Source organism: Salvelinus sp. IW2-2015, linkage group LG18, assembly GCF_002910315.2.
Source record: "Salvelinus sp. IW2-2015 linkage group LG18, ASM291031v2, whole genome shotgun sequence".
Classification (NCBI taxonomy): domain Eukaryota; kingdom Metazoa; phylum Chordata; class Actinopteri; order Salmoniformes; family Salmonidae; genus Salvelinus; species Salvelinus sp. IW2-2015.
Window position 1 is genome coordinate 32,782,501 of NC_036858.1, and position 25,721 is coordinate 32,808,221.

The window sequence follows — 25,721 nt, forward strand, 5'->3', positions numbered from 1 at the left end:
AAAACTCGCTACGGTACGTACGCCATGCTACTGAGGGCTAAGATCCGGAGTGGGGAAGAGGACCTGTCTCTGTTCGAGTCGCGTCTCTTTGACGACGGGGGTCTCCAGAGGGCCCACTCCAGCCCCACTCTGCGGGAGGAACACAGCAGCAGCAGCCAGGCCAGCAGTGCCAAGAGGGGGGGGCAGCAGCAGTAGTTCCAGCACCAGGGGGAGCAGCAAGACGAAGCGCTCTAAGCCCCAGAGAAACAGCTACAGGAAAGGCTGTCAAACAGTGAGATGGACCCTGGAGGGTGTTGCGGTGGACACGATGGTTTAAACAATTGGATTATCTGTGTTGGATCGATAGACAGGGACCACTGGTGTGACTGGAAAATGAGATGGAGGAGGAAGATGATGGGGGATAGACCTGTTGCATGCTTCTATCCCGAGAAACCACAGGCACTGGATGCTCCAGAGCACTCAGTCCTTCATTTTACTATACACATGACTAACTTCTGTGTGGTCCTAAATTCTGGGTCATATCCACATTTATTTTATTTGAACGTGCTTTTTGAACCAATTGTTGTTGACAGAGATCTAAAGATGACATTAGATCTGATTTATGTTGAGAGTCGTAGGTTATTTTCCTCCCACGAGAGTTCACTATCTCCATAAATTACATCTATGTGATTACTGCACACAGCCCACCTCCTCCACGTGTAAAGTGAGTTGCCGTGCCGACCAGCTAGGATGGACAGAGACGTGGCTGCATCGGCTCATCTGACTGTTACCATGGAGACGAAACGGAGCCCGGGATCATTCCGTCCGACCAGAGTGCCAGAAACTCAACCCAACCACAATGCATTTGGAGGAAACTGGACGAACGCTGGGCTYTTCACGAGAGACATGATCAATTGGAAAGAATACAGCAGGTTACTGGACATAATTTATGATGCTGCATGCACATACAACAACAAAAAAATCTAAAGTCTTTGCTATGATTTTGTTACTCTAAGGACTTTTATTGTGGCAAACTGAACTGGCCCAGAGCCAGGCCCTTCTACTGTGAARATCTGCTGGATCTCATTATTATTTCTAAGGACATTTACACACATCAGCTATGGCACCGCCACTAATCCTTGAGTGTTTTGTCATACTAATGGGTTGATGAAGTAGGTTGATCACATAAGGCTGGCTGTCTATCAGTTTCATGAACTTAAAGAGTAGGAGGACTGCATGCATACGAGGAGATGGAAGACTCACTCAAGAGGACATGCTTCGCTATGGTATCAAAAGACGATTCCCMCCCCTTTTTTTTCTTACGTGATTCACATGGTGTTTTTCATTTGTATAACTGTTAAAAAAAAGGAAACGTGACAGAAGGCTTAGTTTACAGTACATCTCAGCTGTAGGTTAAATGTCTCCACAGGAACAACTCATCAGATAATTGATGATGAATTGATTTAAATTCAGTATCGTGAATTGTAATGGGAAAGAAAATAAGGCACTGCCTGCCACACCCAATCTAGTATACACTGAGTGGACAAAACATTAGGAACACCTTCCTAATATTGAGTTGCACCGGCTTTTGCCCTCAGAACAGCCTCAATTCGTCGGGGCATGGACTCCACAAGCAAGGTGTCGAAAGCATTCCACAGGGATGCTGGCCCATGATGACCCCAATGCTTCCCACAGTTGTCAAGTTGGCTTGATGTTCACGGTTGAGTGTTAAAAACCCAGCAGCTTTGCAGTTCTTGACACAAACCGGTGCACCTGTCACATACTACCATACCCCGTTCAAAGGAATTTCAATATTTTCTCTTGCCCATTCACCCTCTGAATAGCACACATACACAATCCATGTCTCAATTGTCCCCAGGCTTAAAAATCTTTTAACCTGTCTCCACCCCTTCATCTACACTGATTGAAGTGTATTTAACAAGTGACATCAATAAGGGATCATAGCTTTCACCTGGTCAGTCTGTCATGGAAAGAGGTGTTCCTAATGTTTTGTACACTCGGTGTATACGCATAAAATAATGTAACATGTGTAAATACAGTGAGCTCAAAGTATTGGGACAGTGAATTTCTTGGCTCTGTACTCAAGCACTATGGATTTGACATGATACAATGACTATGAGGTTAAAGTGCTGACTGTCAGCTTTAATTTGAGGGTAATTTCAACCATTTCGGGTGAACCGTTTAGAAATTACAGCACTTTAAAAAACATTTTTTTACATAGTCCTCCCCATTGTAGGGGACCAAAAGTTTAGGGACGTTCTAGTCTTTCAAAGTAGTAGTTATCTGGGTGTCAAAGTTAAGTATTTGGTCCCATATTCATAGCACACAATGACGGCATCAAACACAAATACAGTATCATACCCCCAAGACATGCTAACMTCAAACCATTACAATAACAGGGGAGGTTAGCATGTCTTGGTGATATATGTGTGTCAAACTTTCTCACTCATTATTCACGATTCATTCAGGACTTTCCGTAATTATGGTAGCATCCACGTAAGTGTTTAGAAAGATTATATTCTTATTTACAATAAGTGACTCAAATTACACCTCATTTACCATTCATTTCTTTTGGGCACAATCTTTAATACACAAGTGAATTTGTCCCAATACTTTTGGACTATGTACAAAAAGTGCTGTAATTTCTAAATGGTTCACCCGATATGGATGAAAATACCCTCAAATTAAAGCGGACTGACTGCACTTTAACCTCAGTCATTGTATCATTTCAAATCCAAAGTGCTTGAGTCGAGAACCGAAACAACAAATTCTCACTGTCCCGATACTTTGAGCTCACTGTGTATATAGAATGTCATGCCGAGGCATAGCCATTTTCTTCTCAGGCTGGCAGTGTGGTCTGTGAACCAGGGCAGTGATGTCACCAGAGCTTTCTGTTCCAATGGGAAACAATGGCCGCAGGTTGTACTGTATGAGTAACAGGAGTGCGTGATAGTTATCTGGGTGTCATCATAGACCCACAGTGATCACCGCTTCCCCCCAATGTTAAAATTTGACCACGGTGATGTGAAACATGATTCCGTGCGTGAGGACCCCCACTGCAATCAGAATGAGATGATTATGTTGTTGAGTTAGGCATCCGCACATACGGCTGTTTGAATAAAACCACAAAATGGCAGAAATGTGTTAGTGTAACTGATGAGTGCCCTTGCTTCAAACCTGAAGAACATACGTTTGCCTCAAACTATTATCTAGGCTTTAGCTCAGCGGGCTAACAGTCTTGTTGCTCAGAGGACACGGTTCAAGCTCAGTTGGCTGTCTGTGTAATTCTACAGGGACCATGACAGGGTAAGGCATGATATGTGCAGAATATCACAATCACTTTTGGGTGTGTCTCTTTCCCCCAGTGTAAATATGTGAGGTGGTATGGTGAGAGACCATGGATAGACAGAATTACAAGCCAGAGTGGGGCTTCTGTGATATAAAAACAGGGGTTGTGTGTCACATCTTTTTACACTTTGGCTTAGATATTCTACTTCAACAGTAGTCCCTATTTCTTTTCTGCTTATCAGTCAACTTGGTCTTGAGTATTTGTCATTGTCAACAAAAGATATATAGTATACTGCTTCATGTAGAGGTTTTTACTGGACCCCATAGACGCTGCATCTGAATGCAACTTATTTAATTTCCCATTAGCTGTACATATTGTCAATAACACATTAAGATTTTGCTCTCTGTGAAATATACTAAATGGTTTGTATGTTTGGGGCAGAGGACAAAAATAAACATTTTGAAAAGATCCGTTTGTCAGAAAAAATTTAATTTAATTCAACAGACAAGTTTTCAAAACGTTACATAGCAAACCTTCCACATTTGAAATAAGGCTGTATAATTATATGTGGTTGAATGTTAAACCAAATGAATACACAGTATTAGTAAGATATTGTCAGCCAATAAATATGTGTTTAAATTGATAATTCATACTGGGACTTTTTGGAAGGCACAAATGGACCATAAAAAAAAAATTGCCTTTCAGTCACTTACCATCAGAAATAACGGAACAAGATATGACGCCACATAAAATTGTACATTGAGATTTTCTTCCCTTCAGCTCTTCAGGAAAATTCAAACTGGTTGACTGTCAGTCATGGCAGAGAGAATTCTGCATTCATCAGTAGAGGCTTGGGTATGACATCAGATTCACAATGTGCGTGCTGAACAGAGTTAGTCATATCTCCATGATGAAACGTTGGGGTGAAACCTCCCTCACACAAGGGTCTTACCCCTCACCCTTCCTGCTGCTCACTGGTTGGCCAAGGCTGGCTCCTCCATCTCCTCCTCCATTGGCTGACTAGCAAAGCCACTGTCCACCGTCTGATCTGATTAGCAGAGATAATGGTTATTTGGTCTTATTTTTATAAGGCATAAACAGTCAATTAGAATACAATTWTGTTTTTGGAAAGGAACTACATACAGTATGTATTTGCAATGTCAAGTGTATGGTAGAGAGATAATGTTTATGACTATATTAGTGGTTCAGCAATGTAGGATGAGTTCAGTACCTGTGTTTTGTTTGTCCTCTCTCAGCTCAGCCTGTCTCAGTAGTCTCACTCCTTCAGTCAGACCCAGAGACTGTAGAGCTTCCACCAGCCCTTCCACTGGACCGCCACCCAACTACACACACAGAGAGATACTGTCAGCTCGCCCACTTGGGCACTATTAGTCAAATACTCATCAAACACAGTCTTGCCATTCTAAAACAGCATACTCGGGGCTCGATTCAATCCATATCACTGAAGTTCAGCGCTACAGCGAGATTTAAACGTAAATGCAGTGTTCCAACGTTCGGAAACTGCATTCGCGGTAAACGCCGTGCATGTCGGCTCAATCAGAAATGACCTTTCAAGTGCGCTACAGTGCTGAACTTCGGCGATATGGACTGAATTAAGCCCTTAATTAATGCATACTTACCCCTAACTAGACTGACACGTGCATGCACGCAGACACACGTGCCTAAAAAGCCCCCTTTGCTCACCTGGTAATTCTCCAGCAAGTTGTGACAGGGCAAGGGACTCTCCTGATATAGGTGTGCCAGTGAGAGCATGTTGAGTTTCTCTGCCAGCTGTCTCCAGGGCACATTGTTCAGACTGAGGAGCTCACACAGCTTACTTAGCGTCTCACTGTCTAGCTGCCCTCTTTCTGCTGAGGAGAATGGGAACAGCAGTTAGATTACTAGACAGACCACAGGTAAATGTTCAGAGTCAAAATGGTGACATGAAAGTTCTTACCTTCCGTGCTGCTCGGTTTAGGCTTTTTACTTGATTGTTGACTGGGCTTGGGACTCTGTCTGGTGTCTAGAAGATTTCTCACCTGTAGCAAGGGAAGCTTTATGTAAGCGCAATGGCAAAAGTACTCAGCCTCTCTATCCACACCACAAGTACTGTTTTGAAATCACYTTTTCCGACAAACGTAGGGTTGATAAGACTAAATCAAATCTCACCTTATGACATTTAGCCAGGTCAAAGGGCGTATGTCCTGTTGCTGATCTCTTACGAGGGTTGACTTGTTCTCCCTCTGAAAGTGGTGGTGTGTTCGGTAGCTGTTGGATCGCCGACTCTCTGAAATCTCTTACTGGTCCATCCTCCTGCTCCTCATCTGACGAGGAGGAGCTGAAGAAGAGCGGCTCGTCGTTCTCCAGATTCTTGTCGGCTCCTGAGGAGAGAGCGGAAAGTCGTCAGCGTTCTGTTCACTTAGACGCTTTTCCAAAACAAAAAAAATTAAATACCCCGCCGATCCACAAATTACTGCTCACGCACTTGAATCTTGACTTCACTGTAGCCCCTTTTCTAACGGACTGAGATAAAAACATGACACGCATTGGATGGTTAGCAGCGGGTATGCATGCATCTCACCTGCAGCAATGAGCATGGAGCAGAGGGGGGGGGAGCTGCGACTGGCGGCCAGATGGAGAGGAGTGTTCCCTCCAAACGTACACATGTTTACATCTGCTTTCAGCTGTAGGACAGGAGGGGACGTGCCAGGTTAGATAACAGAGTCGGAGTAAGAATAGTATGAGTAGCACAGTTTATATATATATATATATATAAGGTGTGTGTCAAGACGGGTACCTCTGTGATGAGAGTGCAGGCCACTTTGAAGAAGTTCTCTCTAACAGCCAGGTGGAGGGCGGAGCATCCACTCTTCTGCTCCGGGGCGTTGATCTTAGCCCCGCCTTCCACCAGCAGACGCAGACAGCGCTCTCCTCCCTTACGAACAGCCAGGTGGAGAGGATGGAGACCTGAGAGAGGGAATGAGAGAGATTAAGACAATGTACTACAGCAATAAACACATAGAAAAACTACAGCTGAGCACTAACTTAAGGCCGGGATTCAATCCAACCTCGCTTGTAGACTATGCGTCTTTTAAAAAGGCATTGTTCCTGCACACGTCGGCTCAATCGGAAATTACCTTTAAAATGCTAAGTGCGTTATAACGGAGATCTAATGCGGATTGGATTGAATCCCGGCCTTAAATGAACAGAAATACGACAGCTGAGTTTATTACTACTGAGACTAAGCAGCAACCATAAATTGCCTTACACACCATTGSTTGATTGGTAATTCACATAGGGTTAAAAATCAGACTGGCCAGTTATCATGTGAAAGTCTCATAAGCGGAATAAAGCCCTTCTTTCCACCATCCCAAATCACCATGATAGTCGGCCATGTTGACCAGGTGGAGGTAGCGTTCTCCTAGGTGCCCCAGCAGGATCCGGAGGGTGACGTCGTCCCCGGCCAGCGCTGCCAGGTGCAGGGCGGTCCGGCCGTCCCGGTCCAGCAGGGTGGGGTCTGCGCCGGCCCGGAGGAGAACATCCACCACCTTAACCTGCCTGGTGATCACCGCTAGATGGAGAGGAGTCTTCAGAGAGAGAGAGAGATATATGGCGGACACAGTCAGGAGGGAAGACAAGGGCACGTTGGGAATTATCAGGTCGACACTGAACAGCTAGCGGTCTTGTCCAGGTGTGAGTGGAAGAAGGATGAGTACCTGGCCGAGGTGGTTGAGCTTGTTGAGGACATTGTGTTGCTGGATGGTGAGGAGTGTCTGAACCAGCTGCTGGGTCACAGCTGACTGCTGGTGAATGATGGCCAGGTGCAAAGGACTGTGGGGAGACCAAACACACGAGTGAGGCACAGCAAACTCTGTAATGGAGGCAGACATTCAACTCAAATCTTTAAAAACAAAAGGTTTACTGTGAAGGCAGAGTTAGACTCACGTGTCTCCGTTTTTATCCTGGACCCCACATAGGTGTCTCTGCATTGCCAGAAGGACACGGACGTCCCCAGTGGTGCAGTACTGTAGTAGAGCCCCAGCTGTCTGCTTGCTCATCCGAGTGGCCCTGCTCTGGAGAGTGGCAGCTGAAAACAGGATCGTCTCATTAGCACAACACAACTCTAAATGACTATTTCGCCAACAGCTAGCTAGCTGTAGTTTCCCCCTGCCCCAGCACTGCTCTAAATGTGGCTTACCAATCTGGAAGAGCTGCTGTTGTAGTGGTGAGGCYGTCTGTCCTGGCGTCTGTCCTGGCGTCTGTCCGGCCGTCCCTCCTGCCTGCTGCTGCTGGGTCCCCTCAGCCTGGGCAGTGGCGCCTGACATCTGGGCTCCACCGCCCCCAAAACCAGAGAATCCACCCTCCATCCACCCCGATCCATTCATCTGCTGGTTAAACTGGAAGCCTGTGGATGAGAAAGAAACGATTGAGTGCTGATGACATAGTCATCACAAGGTTTAACGGATGGGGCCAGCGTTTCATCTAATAGCAATGAGACGAAGGGGCCGACAGAAACAGGAGTTCAAGTATGTACATCCAGGTTCCTCACCGCCACCACCTCCTCCTCCTCCGAATCCTCCGGCCCCTCTCCCTGCACCCCCAGCCCCTCTCCATTGGTCATTATAGGAGAAGGGCTTCTGCTTTTTACGCTGCACCTCCTCTTTATCTAGGTTACACACACACAGAGGAGAGAAAGGAGAGGGAGAAGAGGGAGAGGGGAAGAGAAAGAGTTTAAAGGGTTTGATTCAATCCAACGGGGTCTCTGGCTCTGCATTTCGTCATCCTTCTCCCTTCCAGAAGGGATTGTGAGTAGCRGACTAACTCACCTTGAACTCGGGGAACGTAGGTAAACTGCTTGGGGTCGCTGCAGTCTCCACCTTTCTTCCTTTTCAACTGGAGGAACACAGTGACTTGACGCTCGATCTCGGTGCTGTGGTACGGCGGCGTCTTAAACACGATGGCGTACTGCACAGGCGGGGAGCACGCGCAGTGACATCAACGAGAGAGGTATGAGTAGGGTGACACATGCTGCGACGTCAACTGTTTCCAAATACTTAAATCGTCCCCGACACACACACGTCTGAGTAAAGACTCCGTACCTGCTTGTGAACATCCGTTGGAGAGAAATCACCAAAGGCCTCCCAGCTTCCATCATCCTCTTCATAAAAGCGGATCTCAATGTCATCTGGAAAGTACACCAAAATATGATAAGAGGGAAATTGTTTCCCACACAAACTATTGTGAAAACCAGTGCGGGGTGAATCGGCCCCCATGTAGCTAGGAGTTGGTCCTTCACCTTTCTGTACTTTGTCACACAGTAGGAAGATCTCATCTCCTCCCAGCACAGACCCACTGGTCTTATCCATACGGGAGATCTTCAGGTTCGASGCATTGGGTGACTCTGAGCAGAGAAAACATCAAGTTAATTACTGATAACTTGAAATAAAAATACCCSCGGGTGGGTATTGGGTATTCACATAGAACGTTCTTAGTTGAATAATATGGATTAGTGCTGGACTGGGACAAAAGCCTGCACACACCCAGGACCAAGATTGAAGGACACTGAGGTGAAGGGGGCTGTACTCACTGCTGTCATAGATGGGGTTGGAGACCACCGGCTTCAGGGCCCTAGAGAACCCGCCGTTACTGTCCTGGAGGTAGGCCGTGAACTTTAACCTCACTATGTTCAGGTCCATGACCTTCCCAAGCTCCTTGGCAACTCTCCCTATGGCTTGTTCCTCTGCATCTGTGTGAGGTAGACAGAGAGAGGGCGTGTTTGTCGCAGTTTTCACAAAGAAATGTATTTGTGTGTGTAAGTCATGCATTAAGATTTGCACAAATATGTTGGTTGCACATTGTATATCTCAAGTTCGGATTCCTTAGATTTCCTCATTTAAAAAAAAAACCCAGTTACATAGGGTTTCAGGCTCTTACCAGTAAAATGATAGTGCTGCCCCCCTTGCCTCCTCTTCTCATCTCTCAGTCTCTTGCACAACACTTCCCCCACCCCTCTCTTAGTGACATGAAGGATGCCCAGGTTACTGAACCTACAGAGAGAGAGAGATAGAAACGGGAAGTTAAGAGAGATGTTGACATTCCCCAGTCATGTTGCAGCTATTGTACACATAGTCCATTCACAGACTATGTTAAATGAATCCAAGTGGTACACATCTAGCTTGTTATTATTACCACTGCTACTACGGTCTCAACACAATAAGATATGACAATGCTAGACAACCCATCAGTACTCACTGCGCTGTGAGGTCGTTTGGGCCCACATCCATACTGCATATGCCACTCTCCGTGCAGCACTGCCTCCCCACCAGACTGTGAGCGTGGACCTGGGGGGGGTCTGAGTGGGTCACCAGCTGCACCTCCACCCTGGCAATCCCCACATAGTTAGACACCTGGGGGGGGGAGAAGAGAGAGAAAGGGGGAGTTAGACTATATTTAAAGAGAAGCATGTCCATGCTCTGTAATGACAGACTTTCTCTCAATACTCTATGACACGAAAACAATTGTTTTTAATTCATAACACGCGTCTCAAATAATCCTAGCATGTCGACATATCACATATACACTTTCGAAAGCTTATTGGGCTGAAAGCAAGGCATCTCAACTCCCTTGAACCAAAGCAGGCCTGAGCCAGTGAAGCTAAAAAAGACAGCCAAGTACCCAACCGTGTGTACTACAGTGCAGTAACTGACCTTGACAGTTGGATAGGTCCTCCTGTTCCTCTCGCTTGAGGCCCCTGGGAGCCCACCGTGGGACGGACCCTCACACTCATAGCGGAATCTGAAGCCTCTCTGCAGACACAGGGGGACAAGGAAGTCAAGGGATAATCCCCAGCAGCAGTGACAGCAACTTACTGTAACTTTATAAATCCTGGACTTTCCAACACACCGTCATATTCTAACGCCATTAAAGACCGGAGTAGGGGTTATTTATATTTGTACATTCCAGTCTAGTTCAAAGGGTAATCTTCTCTGGGAGAGTTGATTTAGATCTAACGTACCGATAGAAAAATTGTTGGATGTGAATCAACCTGATTATGTAAATGTAAGTGCATAAGACTTCTGTTCAGTCTTATGCACCTATGTGAACAGAAACGACGACATCATTCCACTGTTTAGAGCAACTCTGAGCTCACCTGTTTGGGCTCCTCGATGATCTGAATGTAGGGTCCATGAGCTGTGACAAAGAAACACACAGGGTCACTGTCACTGGAAGGGGATGGCTACATAGAGGTTCACATCCAAGCCCTTCAAATAAACCAGGGCAGAGAACCCACAGAACAAAAATACACAGACAACACATGCATTACATAGTGTAAAAAATAAAAAGTTTAAAATGTGTACGACATCACAACCATGCACAACATGTGTGCACAGTTCTGAAAGCCATATCAAAAATGTGTGGTGAGATCACTTCCACTTGAGTGCACAGTACCATAGCCACATCAAATGACATCACTACAACTCGAGTATGTGTATTACCATGTGTATTACCATGTGTATTACCATGTGTACGTAGGGTAGAAAGTTGAAACCCACCGGTCTCCGGTACATAGGGCTCGATCTTGACATCCACAGGGGGCATGAACTCATAGGACAAATTCATCATCAGCTGGGGAGATCACACGTGTTGTTATTACCGCTTCATTACTTTCTTTAACGCTAACATAATAGAAGAAAAAAATGAGACACTAACGCAGCAAAAACATGTCAATATACTGTAGGTCTTACCTCGTTTTCAATCATTTTCATGCCGTACTGAGCTTCATCCATTCTGAAAAGCGAGGAATACAAAATGACCAAACGTACTGGCTTGCCAAAAGTTTCCTCCTTTCTGTTCATGAACAACTAGTCTCCCGACCTGTCAGTTATGTACTGTAGAGACGTAACACATAGACAGGAAGCTGTTTACTTCAGTACTACTCAATGCTCACTTGACTCAGTGTAATTTCCCTCTTCCCCCCCCCCACTCAACGACTCAAAACCAAAAAAAAATTGAAAAAAAAAGAACCAACAACCAAACAAAGATAAACGTTCAATCCCATACACTGGACTCGAACATTGTGGTTTCACTTTCTCATACTCTACAGTAAGTGAACAAGGAAGGGTGTTGTAGTGTTCTATTCTTTTCTTTCCCCTCCCCTCTACCATCACTTCAAGGAAGTTGAGCAGGGAAAAAAAACAGAGGAAAGCCCCCAGAATACCAGCTCAGTGCTGCCACGGATGTCAGATTAATGCACTACACCAGATACAAAAGCTTGATGTTTTTTTAAAATAAAAAGTCCTCAGCCTCTATATTTGTCTCTTTCCCTCTTTCTTTCGGATAACATCCAACCTTCAGCCTTTACCCCTTTTCTTAAGGTTTTTCCTTCAGCAGCTACCATTCTAAATTGACTCGCAAGCACAGAGAAAAGTTTTCAAAACATTCTTACTGAACTTAAGTACTGTAGAATAAGGCTACTTGGATAAAAGTCCTGACTTAAACTGATGTTAACTGAGGGTCGCTCTGGATAAGAGCATCTGCTAAATGACTGCCTGAAACAGTCTTCCGACTCTGAACAATAGGGAAAATCCCTGCCAACAAAGGGCCCTATTCTAGAATAATGTACCTGCATCTCCTGTGCTCGTCAGGTTCTACATTTTTTGTCAGTTGCTTCCACTGACTGGGCCATGTTCATGTTGTAGGTATATATGAAATGTGTAACATTGTCACCCAAACTGTCAGAGTGTCATGATGATGAATTGACAGTAAATCGGAGGTTTGATCAATGCCAGCAGTGACATCTGTCATCTGTAACAGAAACTGTGGTTGTCACAATACCAGTATTGCGATAAGAAAGGAAGGAAAGGAAACAAAAACATGAAGCAGACTTAATTTCTTGAGGCTAACGGTTCTAATTTTGTCCTAAAACAGTCCTAAAAACTGCCTTATGGTTGTCACCCAGAGTCAATTGTTTATTTAGCAAAAGTAGGTTTTAAAAAAGGACCATAGAGTGAAATCTGCTTTGTGTTTTCGTCAAGGAAAATCTGCTATTGTAGTATCGCAATAGAGGTATCGTGACGACACTAAACAGAACCGAGCCCTTACATTCCGAGTGGCATAAGAGAACGACGTGCGGGTATATCAGAAGACTCAAGAATGTGCAATTATGCATGACCAGATTAATACGGCAAAGACAACTAGATAAAAGTTGGCAAACACCACCGCAGCAGCAGAAAGCTGAATATCGCCACCATTTAACTCTAAATACGTTGGATAGGGCTAGAACTACTCCACCTCAGCTATCAAAGCCAGAGAACAGCAGAATTAGCCAAACAGTCAATTGTATTTGTGTGTGACTTAAATTTTACACCAAAACATGTACGACCATTTACGGTCGATTCCTTTAAAAACAGACCTCAGGTCCTTGAACTGGACCCATAGTCCCAGTCTGTTCAAAAATGACCCCAATCAACTGGAGAGAACAATCAGCTGTCAAAGACTGTAGAGACCAACAAAAGCAGCACAACAATCACAGCAGCTGTACATACCTCAGTGCTCCAGACATGATGCCCATCAGTGGATCATAGATGATGATATTTCAGGCTCACTGTCACCTCCCTGCAATAAAATGAACCTGCTGTTATTAGTGCATTTGGGTATTTCCTGTGGGTTTAACATCATCCCACTGTCTGCCACTACAACCTCCACTAGTAGCTAACTGCACAGCAAGTGTGTGTGTGCTCATATCCAAATGGTACAGACTAATAGCAGAATTTCCAGGCTGCTGCTTGCTGAGATGGGGACAAACCCACAACCCACTTTTCCCCATGAAACAATCCTGAACAAATTAGAATGCAAATCACAGACAAGCAGTTGGAAGCAAAGTCTATATTAGGCCATTAAAGTTGTATCATTAACCATAATTTATACAATAGCCACAACTTTCCAGCAAGATAGGCTTCTTGTCAAATGAGTTTAAGAGAGTGACAACTGTCATGGATTTGGGAAATTCCACAATAGAGTGTTACTGGGGCTCCCTGATTTTTCACTTTAAAATATATTTACTTGAATAACAGTGCAGATGCAAAGTTGGGTAACAGAATTACGGTTTGTGCCGTCATTCTATTACGTAACTTCGCATCTGCCCTGCACTGTTATTCGTGTACGTGTTTTTGTAAAATGTTCAGTGGACATTGTTAGAAGTAGTCCTTGTGCATAAAGTTGTATTGTTTGTTTAACTTTGCAATCATTGGTTTTTAATTTGACATACATTTAAGTGAAAAAAAGTGTCTCCGCATCACTGTTACCATGGAATTGCCCCATTACCCTTGCATGTTATAAGCTATCACTATCTACTGGTTTTAATGTAACGTTATATAATTATAAACCTGTAGCAGGGAACGGACTACAATAGGCTACATACACCACAACACACATCAAACTGCATTTTGAAACAGACAATAACTGTTTATGCAATTCCGTACCTTTGAACTCCTTGAACTTGATTCCACCTCTACGCAATGAACAATACAGCACAACTGCTGTAGTAGTAGTCGATCAAACCGATTGTGAAATGTCACCGCGTACCTCAAAAGCACACTGCACACAGTGTTCACTTCAGTGTCAGCTGAAATCCGGGATTTGCTCCATGCATTTCTGTTCCATGTATTTCTCCATCGAGTCAACCGTTGATTGTATCCAATCTATCTGGTTAGTTAGACTGTTATGATCGCCTGATCGCATACCGTCTATCAGTCAGCTGGAAAGCCCCGGAGTGTTGGGGGAATTCCGCAGACACGTGTCAAACTCGAGCTACCGATTGGTTGTGGGAAGTGACCAAATCATTTATATATACACTGGATGACTAATAGGGGGCACTGTGTTGAGCCCACTGTGACTACATCTTGGCAGCCCCACCATTTTAAAACATATTTTGGAAGCTATAGAAACGCTATTATTGATGTCTACATTCGTTTTTGCCACATTTATTACATTACAAACACCTTAATGCATACTTTTAAATTACATTATGTGAGCTAAACATTTTTTTTTTTTTATCCTTAAAGTATAATTTTTTAGATTACTAAAAGGTTACTTTCCCCATTACAACAAAACACTTAAATCCATGTAATTTTGTCTTTGAAACATTTAATTTAAATACTGTAGAATTCCATTCATTCCTATAGAGGACTGCTCCTACTGGGTAGTGCCAATATGGCCGAACGGTGGTGTCAAAGCCTCTCAATAACCAATACATAGCATTAGCAACTAAGTGGTTAWATACATGAAGGGAAGTGACTTGCCTACAAATTCCCGCCTTCATTTAAAAAGCTATAAAATGACGTGGCTTGCAATCAAGAGGTGCAAGGAAGAACGTATTGATGCTTGTATGTTTCTGTAATAAATGTTGATATGACAAAAAAATAAATAATGCTACGGCACTATACTGCAAAATTTGTCCACTGAAAATAACTTTGTATTTCACATGAGTTATTAATATTTCAACCAATTCATACAAAAATAAAGTAAATTGTACATATCAGACTAGTACTTTCTGGGATTGTGCCTGAACATTCATCACAGTCACAGATCTTTTTATTTATTTATTTTTTATTTTACCCCCTGTTTTTTTTTWGTTTWWWWAAAAATGTTTGCTAAAAAAACTGAAATATCACATTTATTCAGACCCTTTACTCTGTACTTTGTTGACGCAACCTTTGGCAGCGATTACAGCCTTGTGTCTTCTTGGGTATGACGCTACAAGCTTGTCACACCTGTCAGGCTATTTTCAGGTCTCTCCAGAGATGTTCGATCGGGTTCAAGGCCGGGTTCTTGTCCCAAAGCCACTCCTGCGTTTTCTTGGCTGCGTGCTTAAGGGTCCTTAGGACCTCAGACTAGGGCGGAGTGCACTGGAGCAGGTTTTCATCAAGGATCTCTCTGTACTTTGCTCCATTAAGCTTTCCCCTCGATCCTGACTGCTCTCCCAGTCCTTGTCACTGAAAAACATCCCCATAGCATGATGCTGCCACCACCATGCCTCACTGTAGGGATGGTGCCAGGTTTCCTCCAGACGTGACGCTTGGCATTCAGGCCAAAGAGTTCCATCTTGGTTTCATCAGACCAGAGAATCTTGTTTCTCATGGTCTGAGAGTTAACTCCAAGCGGGCTGTCATGTGCCTTTTACTGAGAAGTGGCCTCCGTCTGGCCACTCTACCATAAAAGCCTAATTGGTGGAGTGCTGCAGAGATGGTTGTCCTTCTGGAAGGTTCTCCCATCTCCACAGAGGAACTCTAGAGCTCTGTCAGAGTGACCACCGATTGCACAGTTTGGCCGGGCGGCCAGCTCTAGGAAGAGTCTTGGTGGTTCCAAACGTCTCCCATTAAGAATGATGGAGGCCACTGTGTTCTTGGGGACCTTCAATGCTGCAGAAATGTTTTGGTACCCTTACCCAGATCTGTGCCTTGACACATTCCTGTCTCGGAGCTCTACGGACAATTCCGTCGACCTCATGGCTTGGTTTTTGTTCTGACATGCACTGTGGGACCTTATATAGACAGGTGTGTACCTTTCCAAATCATGTCCAATCAATTCAATTTACCACAGGTGGATTCCAATCAAGTTGTAGAAACATCTCAAGGTTGATTCATAGAAGCAGGATGCACCTGAGAAACATTTATTTTTTATTTTTAATATCTTCATCCCCCTAGAAAATTATTATGTTTTGTCATTATGGGGTATTGTCTGTAAATTGATGAGGATTTTTATTTTATTTTATCCATTTTAGAATAAGACTGCAACATAAAATGTGGAAAAAGTAAAGGGGTCTGAATATTTTTCAAATACACTGTATGCAGCGACTGATAGAGCAGCAGAATTAAATTCAGGATGAGTCGTCAGGCAAACATTTTTGTGCCTTGCCCAACCAAAAACATACAAGCATTTCGCATCTGCTAAGTAACATTTGATTTTGATCCCATTGTATTTTCCTGTGACCCTCCAAATAAAGTAATGTTTCTGGCCACAGCCCACTCATGTAGGAATTGCAACGGCCATGAGTCACACGAGTAGGCCCCAACCCACCGTTTGGCAAACAAAACCTGTTGTAGCTGCTCACCCGTGTACTTCTGGGACAAGAGTGTTAAGGTCTATCTCCAGGCTGGTGCTGCTATGTTTGGCACAGGAGCCCCAGGGGGGTGGAGTACAGCTCCAGCAGACCTCATACTCTCCCTCACCAGCAGGACCCTGAACTCCCACACAGCATCTGCACAGGAGCAGGGGGAGGCAGCTATCTAAATAGTTAAATAGCTAGTTGGATTATGTAATGCATACAAGTAGAACGATTGCTAGCACTTTGCTAAATGTTTAACAATGTTACCGTAAAAATCCCTGTTACTCATTCTTACTTGTCCTGACTTTGCTTTTGTTCCTGTTGATGCGGATGCATTGCAGCCAGGTCAATGCAGCTCCCCAGAGCACCACTGCCCCCTGCTGTCTATCCGCCCTGCTCTACAGTCAGCACAGCCTTCAGTACTCCTCCTGTCCTGGACATGCCCTCTGCCAAGGCTTGCAACACTGGGAGACACAAACAGAGCCAGACACACAGGCTGCTGTTGTCACACTCATGTAGTGATGGCTGTAATGATGTCTCATGTAATGATGTCCATACAACCACCTTCCATATCAAAGTCAAACAAAATGCATATCAGACAAAAGGGATAGATTCAGACGTGTGTGTGTATATACCGGTTTGAGTGACAGCTGTGGTAATCTCTGTCCATGTGACCATGCTATGTGGTGTGCATCTACATTATGCGATCTCCTAGTCTGAGGCGTGACCTGTGACCTATGACCAACTCAGTGTGTGTGACTCAGAGTCCTGAGACGGGCGTGGGGGGATGGCATTAGGATTCTGAGGGACGTGAGGAGGGACGGACACCAGCAGGGAATGCTTCTTGCGCAGGTAACCACAGCGACCGGCCATTCACACGCTGAGACTGCAGAACACAGAAACATTAATTCAACTCTAGATGTAATGTGGGATTTTTGTGACTCAACGGTCAAACATGTGCAAGGGGCTTTCACAAATACTGTCACGTAAAGACACACCCTCTGAAACGCATTAATTGTTTCATTCATCACTTATCAGAAAGCTATTCGAATGATCACACTATGCCAAGTGCAGAAGGCAATAGGGAGTGAGTGAATCTACACCATCAATAAAAAGAACTGTGATATTAGAAATTCTAGAACTTCTAAGAAGGGGTGATATATATGCCACAAGCTAAATTAAAGGCACTTGAAAAATCATGCTGCAATTCCCCATCTAGTCACCAGATTGGGCTAAGGCCTAAAAGATGCCCAGGTTAGAATAAATACTGTACAAAAACATACACTGCTCAAAAAAATAAAGGGAACACTTAAACATTAAACATTTTCGGGATCTTTTATTTCAACTCATGAAACATGGGACTAACAGTTTACATTTAGCGTATTTATATACACTGCTCAAAAAAATAAAGGGAACACTTAAACAACACAATGTAACTCCAAGTCAATCACACTTCTGTGAAATCAAACTGCCCACTTAGGAAGCAACACTGATTGAMAATAAATTTCACATGCTGTTGTGCAAATGGAATAGACAAAAGGTGGAAATTATAGGCAATTAGCAAGACACCCCCCAATAAAGGACTGGTTCTGCAGGTGGTGACCACAGACCACTTCTCAGTTCCTATGCTTCCTGGCTGATGTTTTGCTCACTTTTGAATGCTGGCGGTGCTCTCACTCTAGTGGTAGCATGAGACGGAGTCTACAACCCACACAAGTGGCTCAGGTAGTGCAGCTCATCCAGGATGGCACATCAATGCGAGCTGTGGCAAGAAGGTTTGCTGTGTCTGTCAGCGTAGTGTCCAGAGCATGGAGGCGCTACCAGGAGACATGTGCATGTGTCTGCTCAAACGGTCAGAAACAGCTCGCATTGATGTGCATTCAAAAGTGACCAAAACATCAGCCAGGAAGCATAGGAACTGAGAAGTGGTCTGTGGTCACCACCTGCAGAATCACTCCTTTATTGGGGGTGTCTTGCTAATTGCCTATAATTTCCACCTTTTGTCTATTCCATTTGCACAACAGCATGTGAAATGTATTGTCAATCAGTGTTGCTTCCTAAGTGGGCAGTTTGATTTCACAGAAGTGTGATTGACTTGGAGTTACATTGTGTTGTTTAAGTGTTCCCTTTATTTTTTTGAGCAGTGTATATAAATACGCTAAATGTAAACTGTTAGTCCCATGTTTCATGAGTTGAAATAAAAGATCCCGAAAATGTTTAACACGCACAAAAAGCTTATTTCTCTCCAATTTTGTTTAGATCCCTGTTAGTGAACATTTCTCCTTTGCCAAGATAATTCATCCACCTGACAGGTGTGGTATATAAATAAGCTGATTAAACAGCATGAGCATTACACAGGTGCACCTTGTGCTGCGGGACAAAAGACCACTAAAAAATGTGCAGTTTTGTCACACAACCCAATGCCATAGATGTCTCAAGTTAAGGGAGCTTGCAATTGGCATGCTGACTGCAGGAATGTTCACCAGAGCTGTTGCCAGAGAATTGAATGTTCATTTCTTTATCATAAGCCACCTGCAATGTCGTTTTACAGAATCTGGCAGTACGTCCAACCGGCCTCACAACTGCAGACCACGTGAAACCACACCAGCCCAGGAACTTCACATCCAGCTTCTTCAGCTGCGGGATCGTCTGAGACCAGCCACCCGGACAACTGATGAAACTGTGGGTTTGCACACCCAAAAAATGTCTGGAAAAAAAAAACTGTCAGAAACCTTCTCAGGAAAGCTCATCTGCGAGATCCTGAGGCCTATTGTCGTGCCATTCATCTGCAGCCATCACCTCATATTTCAGCATGATAATGCACAGCCCCATGTTGCAAGGATTTGTATCACAGGAGGTTGATGGCACCTAAATTGGGGAGAACGGGCTCGTGGTAATGACTGGGGTTGAATCAGTGGAATGGTATCAAATAAGTCAGGTGTTTGATGCCATTCCGTTTGCTCCGTTTCGGCCATTATTATGATCAGCAGCCTCCACTGATCTGTATACAATTCCTGGAAGCTGAAAATGTCACAGTTCTTCCATGGCCTGCATACTCACCAAACATGTCACCCATTAAGCATGTTTGGGATCCTCTGGATCGACGTGTACGACAGCGCGTTCCAGTTTCCACCAACTTCACACAGCCATTGAAGGGGAATGGGACAACATTCCACAGTGATGAGTAGCACATCTCCAGGTGAGGTCTTTACAGGGGACTGAGTGGGGTTTGCTGGGCTGTACAGCTCTGGAGAGCTGGTGGTGGTGGAAGTGGATGGTGTGGGTTTAGGTGGTGTTTGTGGAAGTCCGGCTTTCACAGGGCTGTTCTCTGGCTGTGTCCACAGCCTTACTCTCAGGAGCAGGGCCTGGCTGACTGTCCATGCACTGAGGTACTCAGTCTCCACAAACACAGATGGAGCAGGGGCTTGGTATGACTGCAGGTCAGACCTAGGGGCAGACTCAAGCTCTGGGTAGACCCCTCAGGGGCAGACTCAAGCCCTGCTGTCCAGATATTCCCTCAGTGACTCAGAACACAGGTCCTCATCATTACCAACTGCTTGCTCATTCTGGGCAGGTGAGCCTGGGCTGTCTCTTTGCAGCCCGGTTCTCTCTCTAAGGGATATCCGGTTTGGGTCTCAGGACCTTGGAGTCTGGTACCGTGCTTGCTGGTACTGGGCACCTCGCCGGGCTCCGATGAGACGTCAACCCCATCCCGATCGTCAATTCCATGGATCCTACCCTCATCCTCCCTGGGCGCCCCTGCCAGCAGAGCTCCATGGTCCTCCACTGACCAGACTGTCCAGGCTCTCCCTCAGCAGCATCAGACACAGGTGTGAGTGGAGGTGTGTCTATGAACACATGAATCTTTGGCTAGTCAGTCATGCAACTGCTTTCACTTAATGCCATGTCAGTATCTCTTGTGTTCCAAAGAAACTGTGATGTGATCCTTTCCCTTTTCAGTATCTCTTGTGTTCCAAAGAAACTGTGATGTGATCCTTTCCTTTTTCAACAACAGAAAATTCACATGCGAAGAAAACGGTCTATGATATAATGCATGTTGATAATGATTAATTACTTCGTCCCTTTGATACATTTCTAATGTTAACATGGTTCTTAATATGGAGGGGAGGATTAGAAGATGTGTGAATTGATATTCCAAGGATATATGATAAAAGCACAACACATTTAACTTTTTCATCAAGTCAACATGAGGATTTTTTAAAAATGTATAACACACGACTCAGCAGAAGTGGTGATTTGAAAAACACACGGTAGAGCCCCCCCCTGTTCTGAAAACCCAGCTTCACAGGGACTTTAGTGCAGCAGAGGTATACGGCCCCACAGCTGGCAACGATAACAGAGGTCAATTGTCAGAGACAAATGTACACATTCCTGGCATGTGAGGGTTTTTTTTCCATGGGGGGAAAAAAAATACAAAAAAAGACAGTGTAATTGGGAAACTCCACAGAGCTCACCAACCAGAAGATGGGTGTTGTGAGCACACGAGCCAATGACACACCAGAACCGTGCTCTTTGAAACCACACCGAGATTCATTGAAGCCCTCAAACTACAGAATGGCGGGGTGAGAGACAGGAAAATATGAGAGCGAGAGAGAAGAAAAAAGAGACAGAGAGGGGGAAACGAAAGGATATACAAGTGTGGTCAATTAAAAAGTATGGTGAGACTAGAGAGAAGGAAGCGAAAGTTTTGAAATGACTGAAGTGTGCCTTCTTCTGATTAGCAATGTCGCGAGTGTGCTTATACCACGGAAAAACTGCCAAAGTTTGTGTGCAATGTGTTCCTACAGCGAACTCATGAAAATAAGAATAGAGCACTTAGGTCACAAATACATGGAAATGACAAATTGTATCTAGCTAGAGCAAAAACAATGACATTTTGTACTGGGGAGTGGCCTAGGCTGATCCCTTAAAACCATTCGAATCCATTTGCTGCAGGTTAAAACAGGTTCAATATCTCCTGGAGTCGTGTCCTGAGGTGTACTGGTCTTATTTCATTGCCGTCACCACTTCCTATAGCAGTGTGAAAAGACAAGCACCTCTCCCTGACCTCATGACAATACTCCAAACCATCACGATCCAGTTAATATAATATGCACACACAAACTGGCCCATAATGTCTCATACAGTAATTTGACCAAGGCCAGTCCTTTACTCGTCTTACTGGTTGACACACTTCTCTTCCAGAAGCCCCTGGAAAAGAGCTGTGGTTGATCATTGCTAGATTTCTAATTTAAGCAAGCGTGGTGGACTTGACTGTGTGTGTGTGTGTGTGTGTGTGTGTGTGTGTGTGTGTGTGTGTGTGTGTCCGACCCTAAGGGTGATCTTATCTATTTACTCAGGGTAGAGTCTACAGCAAGGGGTCGGTATTCCCTGCACAACTAACACCAGTTTAGCGGTAGTAAGGATTTACAAAGTGAAACAGCTTTGTATAGCAAGGATGCAACATGCTACCTACTGTTTGATATCAGGTTGCATCAGCCAGTGCTGGGTCTTTGGAGCCCACTGAGGTTTGCAGTCGGACACACTCAAACTCAAATTACTAGTGATAGATCTACATCCAGACGTCAGATTGGGCGTCAATGGTACAGATGTGACACGACATCCTTCTTCCCTGCCATCCTATGACTTCAGGAGGACACCCATAAAACACACCAACGTGCAATGTCTAACTACAAGGGACACGGTCTGCCTTGGTGTTCATTCATAAAAATTGGGCTGTAGTGGTATATGACTTTTACAGTTTCTACAACCGCTACAGTCTGCAAAATAACTGCAAAATAACTGCAAAATAACTAAAACTAGCAGTCAAACAGGGAAATGGTTCCAATCGTTTTCCCACCTTTTATTTTTCCCATAGGGGAGTTTAGAAACACTTAATACGGACTGTGTTTCGTGTAGGCTTTCCCTGGCATGACATTTTGTTAACCGTATAAATCTCTTTAGGACAAGGTGACTTTTATCAATATATTCACCTGTATTTAGGGAAAATAGATACACTATACTAATTATTACTAATCCAAAACACAGTGGGGAACAATGAAGGCCTTCTACACCTTCAGAGAAAGGCTAATGATTTTTTAAAATTATTCTAATAATAATTCTAATTACATTATTTTTTTCAATGGCGTTCTGATTTAATCTATTCAATTTTTGTTGGAAAGGGTTAACGCTGATGAGAAAAAAAAGATCCAATCAGGATTTTTCTTTGGTGGTCTCTGGGGAGATAAATCTAGCTAGCTAAGTCAGCCATTGGTTAGGCCATCAGAAGCTAGATAGAAGGCATCTGCCATTCAACTGTATTAAGGCAACATTTTGGAGTGGCAGTGGAATCAACCAATCACATTTTTACTTGGAATGGGTGGGACCCTTTTTACAAAACATTTATGAAAACTTCTGCCTTCTCAAAGAACAACAGGTCACTGAGCAAGAGCAAGCAGTCGTTTTCCCACAGTCTAGCTAGCTATATATTGTTGAAGGCTAGTTTGCAGTGGCTGCAACAGGTCTTATCGAAAAATATGTTGCTATTCGTCAGCTTCTCCCTTTTCAAGAATAACTTTTAACAAGAAGTTAAGTTTAAATGATCATCTGTTTTTTTATTGGAGCTCACTTGCTTTTGTTAGCCATCTCTTTGATGGTAAAATAAAAAATAAGCAATCTCTTTGAAAATAACTTGTGTTTGAAACATTGTTGCATTTAAACTTTAGGTCACTAGATACAGCCTGCAAAGCGAAGGAAAGGAAAGGCACACGGAATAAGCCACTGCTGTTAAAAAAGAACATTGCAGCACGTCTAAAGTTAGCAAAAGCGCATCTGGCAAAATATTCTGTGGACAGATTAAACTAAAGTTGAGTCGTTTAAAACCTACACTCGATCCCTCCGATGTCAACAACTACAGACCAGTATCCCTTCTTTCTTTTCTCTCCAAAACTCTTGAACGTGCCGTCCTTGGCCAGCTCTCCTGCTATCTCTCTCAGAATGACCTTCTTGATCCAAATCAGTCAGGTTTCAAGACTAGTCATTCAACTGAGAATGCTCTTCTCTGTGTCACGGAGGCGCTCCGCACTGCTAAAGCTAACTCTCTCTCCTCTGCTCTCATCCTTCTAGACCTATCGGCTGCCTTTGATACTGTGAACCATCAGATCCTCCTCTCCACCTCTCCGAGCTGGGCATCTCCGGCGCGGCCCACGCTTGGATTGCGTCCTACCTGACAGTCGCTCCTACCAGGTGCGTGGCGAGAATCTGTCTCCGCACCACGTGCTCTCACCACTGGTGTCCCCCAGGGCTCTGTTCTAGGCCTCTCCTATTCTCGCTATACACCAAGTCACTTGGCTCTGTCATATCCTCACATGGTCTCTCCTATCATTGCTATGCAGACGACACACAATTAATCTTCTCCTTTCCCCCCTCTGATAACCAGGTGGTGAATCGCATCTCTGCATGTCTGGCAGACATATCAGTGTGGATGACGGATCACCACCTCAAGCTGAACCTCGGCAAGACGGAGCTGCTCTTCCTCCCGGGGAAGGACTGCCCGTTCCATGATCTCGCCATCACGGTTGACAACTCCATTGTTCCTCCTCCCAGAGTGCTAAGAACTTGGCGTGATCCTGGACAACACCCTGTCGTTCTCAACTCACATCAAGGCGGTGACCCGTTCCTGTAGGTTCATGCTCTACAACATTCGCAGAGTACGACCCTGCCTCACGCAGGAAGCGGCGCAGGTCCTAATCCAGGCACTTGTCATCTCCCGTCTGGATTACTGCAACTCGCTGTTGGCTGGGCTCCCTGCCTGTGCCATTAAACCCCTACAACTCATCCAGAACGCCGCAGCCCGTCTGGTGTTCAACTTTCCCAAGTTCTCTCACGTCACCCGCTCCTCCGCTCTCTCCACTGGCTTCCAGTTGAAGCTCGCATCCGCTACAAGACCATGGTGCTTGCCTACGGAGCTGTGAGGGGAACGGCACCTCCGTACCTTCAGGCTCTGATCAGGCCCTACACCCAAACAAGGGACTGCGTTCATCCACCTCTGGCCTGCTCGCCTCCCTACCTCTGAGGAAGTACAGTTCCCGCTCAGCCCAGTCAAAACTGTTCGCTGCTCTGGCACCCCAATGGTGGAAACAAACTCCCTCACGACGCCAGGTCAGCGGAGTCAATCACCACCTTCCGGGAGACACCTGAAACCCCACCTCTTTAAGGAATACCTAGGATAGGATAAAGTAATCCTTCTAACCCCCCCCCCTTAAAAGAGTTAGATGCACTATTGTAAAGTGGTTGTTCCACTGGATATCATAAGGTGAATGCACCAATTTGTAAGTCGCTCTGGATAAGAGCGTCTGCTAAATGACTTAAATGTAAAATGTAAATGTTTGGAAGGAACACACAACACTAGGTGTGGAGAAAAAAAAGGCACAGCACACCAACATCAAAACCTCATCCCAACTGTAAAGTATGGTGAAGGGAGCATCATGGTTTTGGGCTGCTTTGCTGCCTCAGGGCCTGGACATCTTCCTATCAGACGGAAAAATGAATTCCTAAGTTTATCAAGATATTTTGCAGGAGAATGTAAGGCTATCTGTCCGCCAATTGAAGCTCAACAGAAGTTGGGTGATGCAACAGGACAACGACCCAAAACAGAAGTAAATCAACAACAGAATGGCATCAGAAGAAAATACGCCTTCTGGTGTGGCCCAGTCAGAGTCCTGACCTCAACCMRATTGAGATGCTGTGGCATGACCTCAAGAGAGCAGTTCACACCAGACATCCTAAGAATATTGCTGAACTGAAACAGTTTGTAAAGATGAATGGTCCAAAATTATATGGTTGAATCATCAGCATACATGGACACATATGCTTTGTTTAACGCCAGTGGAAGGTCATTGGTAAAAAATAAAAATAAAAGCTTTGAAAGAGTAGAGGGTCTAGTGAGCTGCCCTTTGGTACACCACACTTTACATGTTTGACATTAGAGAAGCTTCCATTAAAGAAAACCCTCTGAGTTATATTAGATAGACAGCTCTGAATCCAAAGACAAGTTTCCTCAACAACAGGTTATGGTCAATAATATCTAAGGCTGCACTGCCATCTAACAGTACAGCTCCCACAATCTTCTTATTATCAAATTTCATCAGTCATTTGAGTCAGCGCAGTACATGTTGAGTGCCCTTCTCTATAAGCATGCTGAAAGTCTGTTGTTAATTTGTTTAGAGAAATCGCATTGTATTTGGTCAAACACCAYTTYTTTCAACAGTTTSCTAAGAGCTKGAAGCAAGCTGATAGGACTGCTGTTAGAACCAGTAAAGGCTGYTT

At 44.5% G+C, this 25,721-nt stretch overlaps 2 protein-coding genes across 8 annotated transcripts in view; one reads left to right on the forward strand and one right to left on the reverse strand.

Moving 5' to 3' along the window:
* The window catches only part of LOC111978582 (PH and SEC7 domain-containing protein 1-like), a 44,458-nt gene extending 40,701 nt beyond the window's left edge, over window positions 1–3,757 (forward strand). For all 3 annotated transcript variants that reach the window (XM_070448431.1, XM_024008703.3, XM_070448432.1), the window contains one exon: window positions 1–3,757. In XM_070448431.1, the coding sequence (XP_070304532.1) occupies window positions 1–195 (195 nt within the window). In that variant the 3' untranslated portion in view covers window positions 196–3,757.
* LOC111977815 (nuclear factor NF-kappa-B p100 subunit) overlaps window positions 3,758–25,721 on the reverse strand; it is a 27,989-nt gene continuing 6,025 nt past the window's right edge. Inside the window, exons 1-24 of one of the 5 annotated variants that reach the window (XM_024007512.3) lie at window positions 13,771–14,667; window positions 12,835–12,904; window positions 11,035–11,077; window positions 10,810–10,915; window positions 10,440–10,480; window positions 9,997–10,095; window positions 9,542–9,696; window positions 9,224–9,336; window positions 8,877–9,035; window positions 8,586–8,690; window positions 8,389–8,474; window positions 8,116–8,254; window positions 7,839–7,955; window positions 7,488–7,694; window positions 7,235–7,376; window positions 7,006–7,120; window positions 6,669–6,876; window positions 6,087–6,256; window positions 5,871–5,973; window positions 5,459–5,670; window positions 5,247–5,328; window positions 4,994–5,157; window positions 4,521–4,632; window positions 3,758–4,337 (exon numbers count right to left, since the gene is read on the reverse strand). In XM_024007512.3, coding sequence (XP_023863280.1) covers window positions 4,261–4,337; window positions 4,521–4,632; window positions 4,994–5,157; window positions 5,247–5,328; window positions 5,459–5,670; window positions 5,871–5,973; window positions 6,087–6,256; window positions 6,669–6,876; window positions 7,006–7,120; window positions 7,235–7,376; window positions 7,488–7,694; window positions 7,839–7,955; window positions 8,116–8,254; window positions 8,389–8,474; window positions 8,586–8,690; window positions 8,877–9,035; window positions 9,224–9,336; window positions 9,542–9,696; window positions 9,997–10,095; window positions 10,440–10,480; window positions 10,810–10,915; window positions 11,035–11,077; window positions 12,835–12,860 — 2,781 coding nt within the window. In that variant the 5' untranslated portion in view covers window positions 12,861–12,904; window positions 13,771–14,667 and the 3' untranslated portion in view covers window positions 3,758–4,260. Of the gene's footprint in view, window positions 4,338–4,520; window positions 4,633–4,993; window positions 5,161–5,246; window positions 5,329–5,458; window positions 5,671–5,870; window positions 5,974–6,086; window positions 6,257–6,668; window positions 6,877–7,005; window positions 7,121–7,234; window positions 7,377–7,487; window positions 7,695–7,838; window positions 7,956–8,115; window positions 8,255–8,388; window positions 8,475–8,585; window positions 8,691–8,876; window positions 9,036–9,223; window positions 9,337–9,541; window positions 9,697–9,996; window positions 10,096–10,439; window positions 10,481–10,809; window positions 10,916–11,034; window positions 11,078–12,834; window positions 12,905–13,770; window positions 14,668–25,721 lie in introns of those variants that run through there. The other 4 variants (XM_024007514.3, XM_024007509.3, XM_024007513.3 and 1 more) reach the window with 4 other exon arrangements.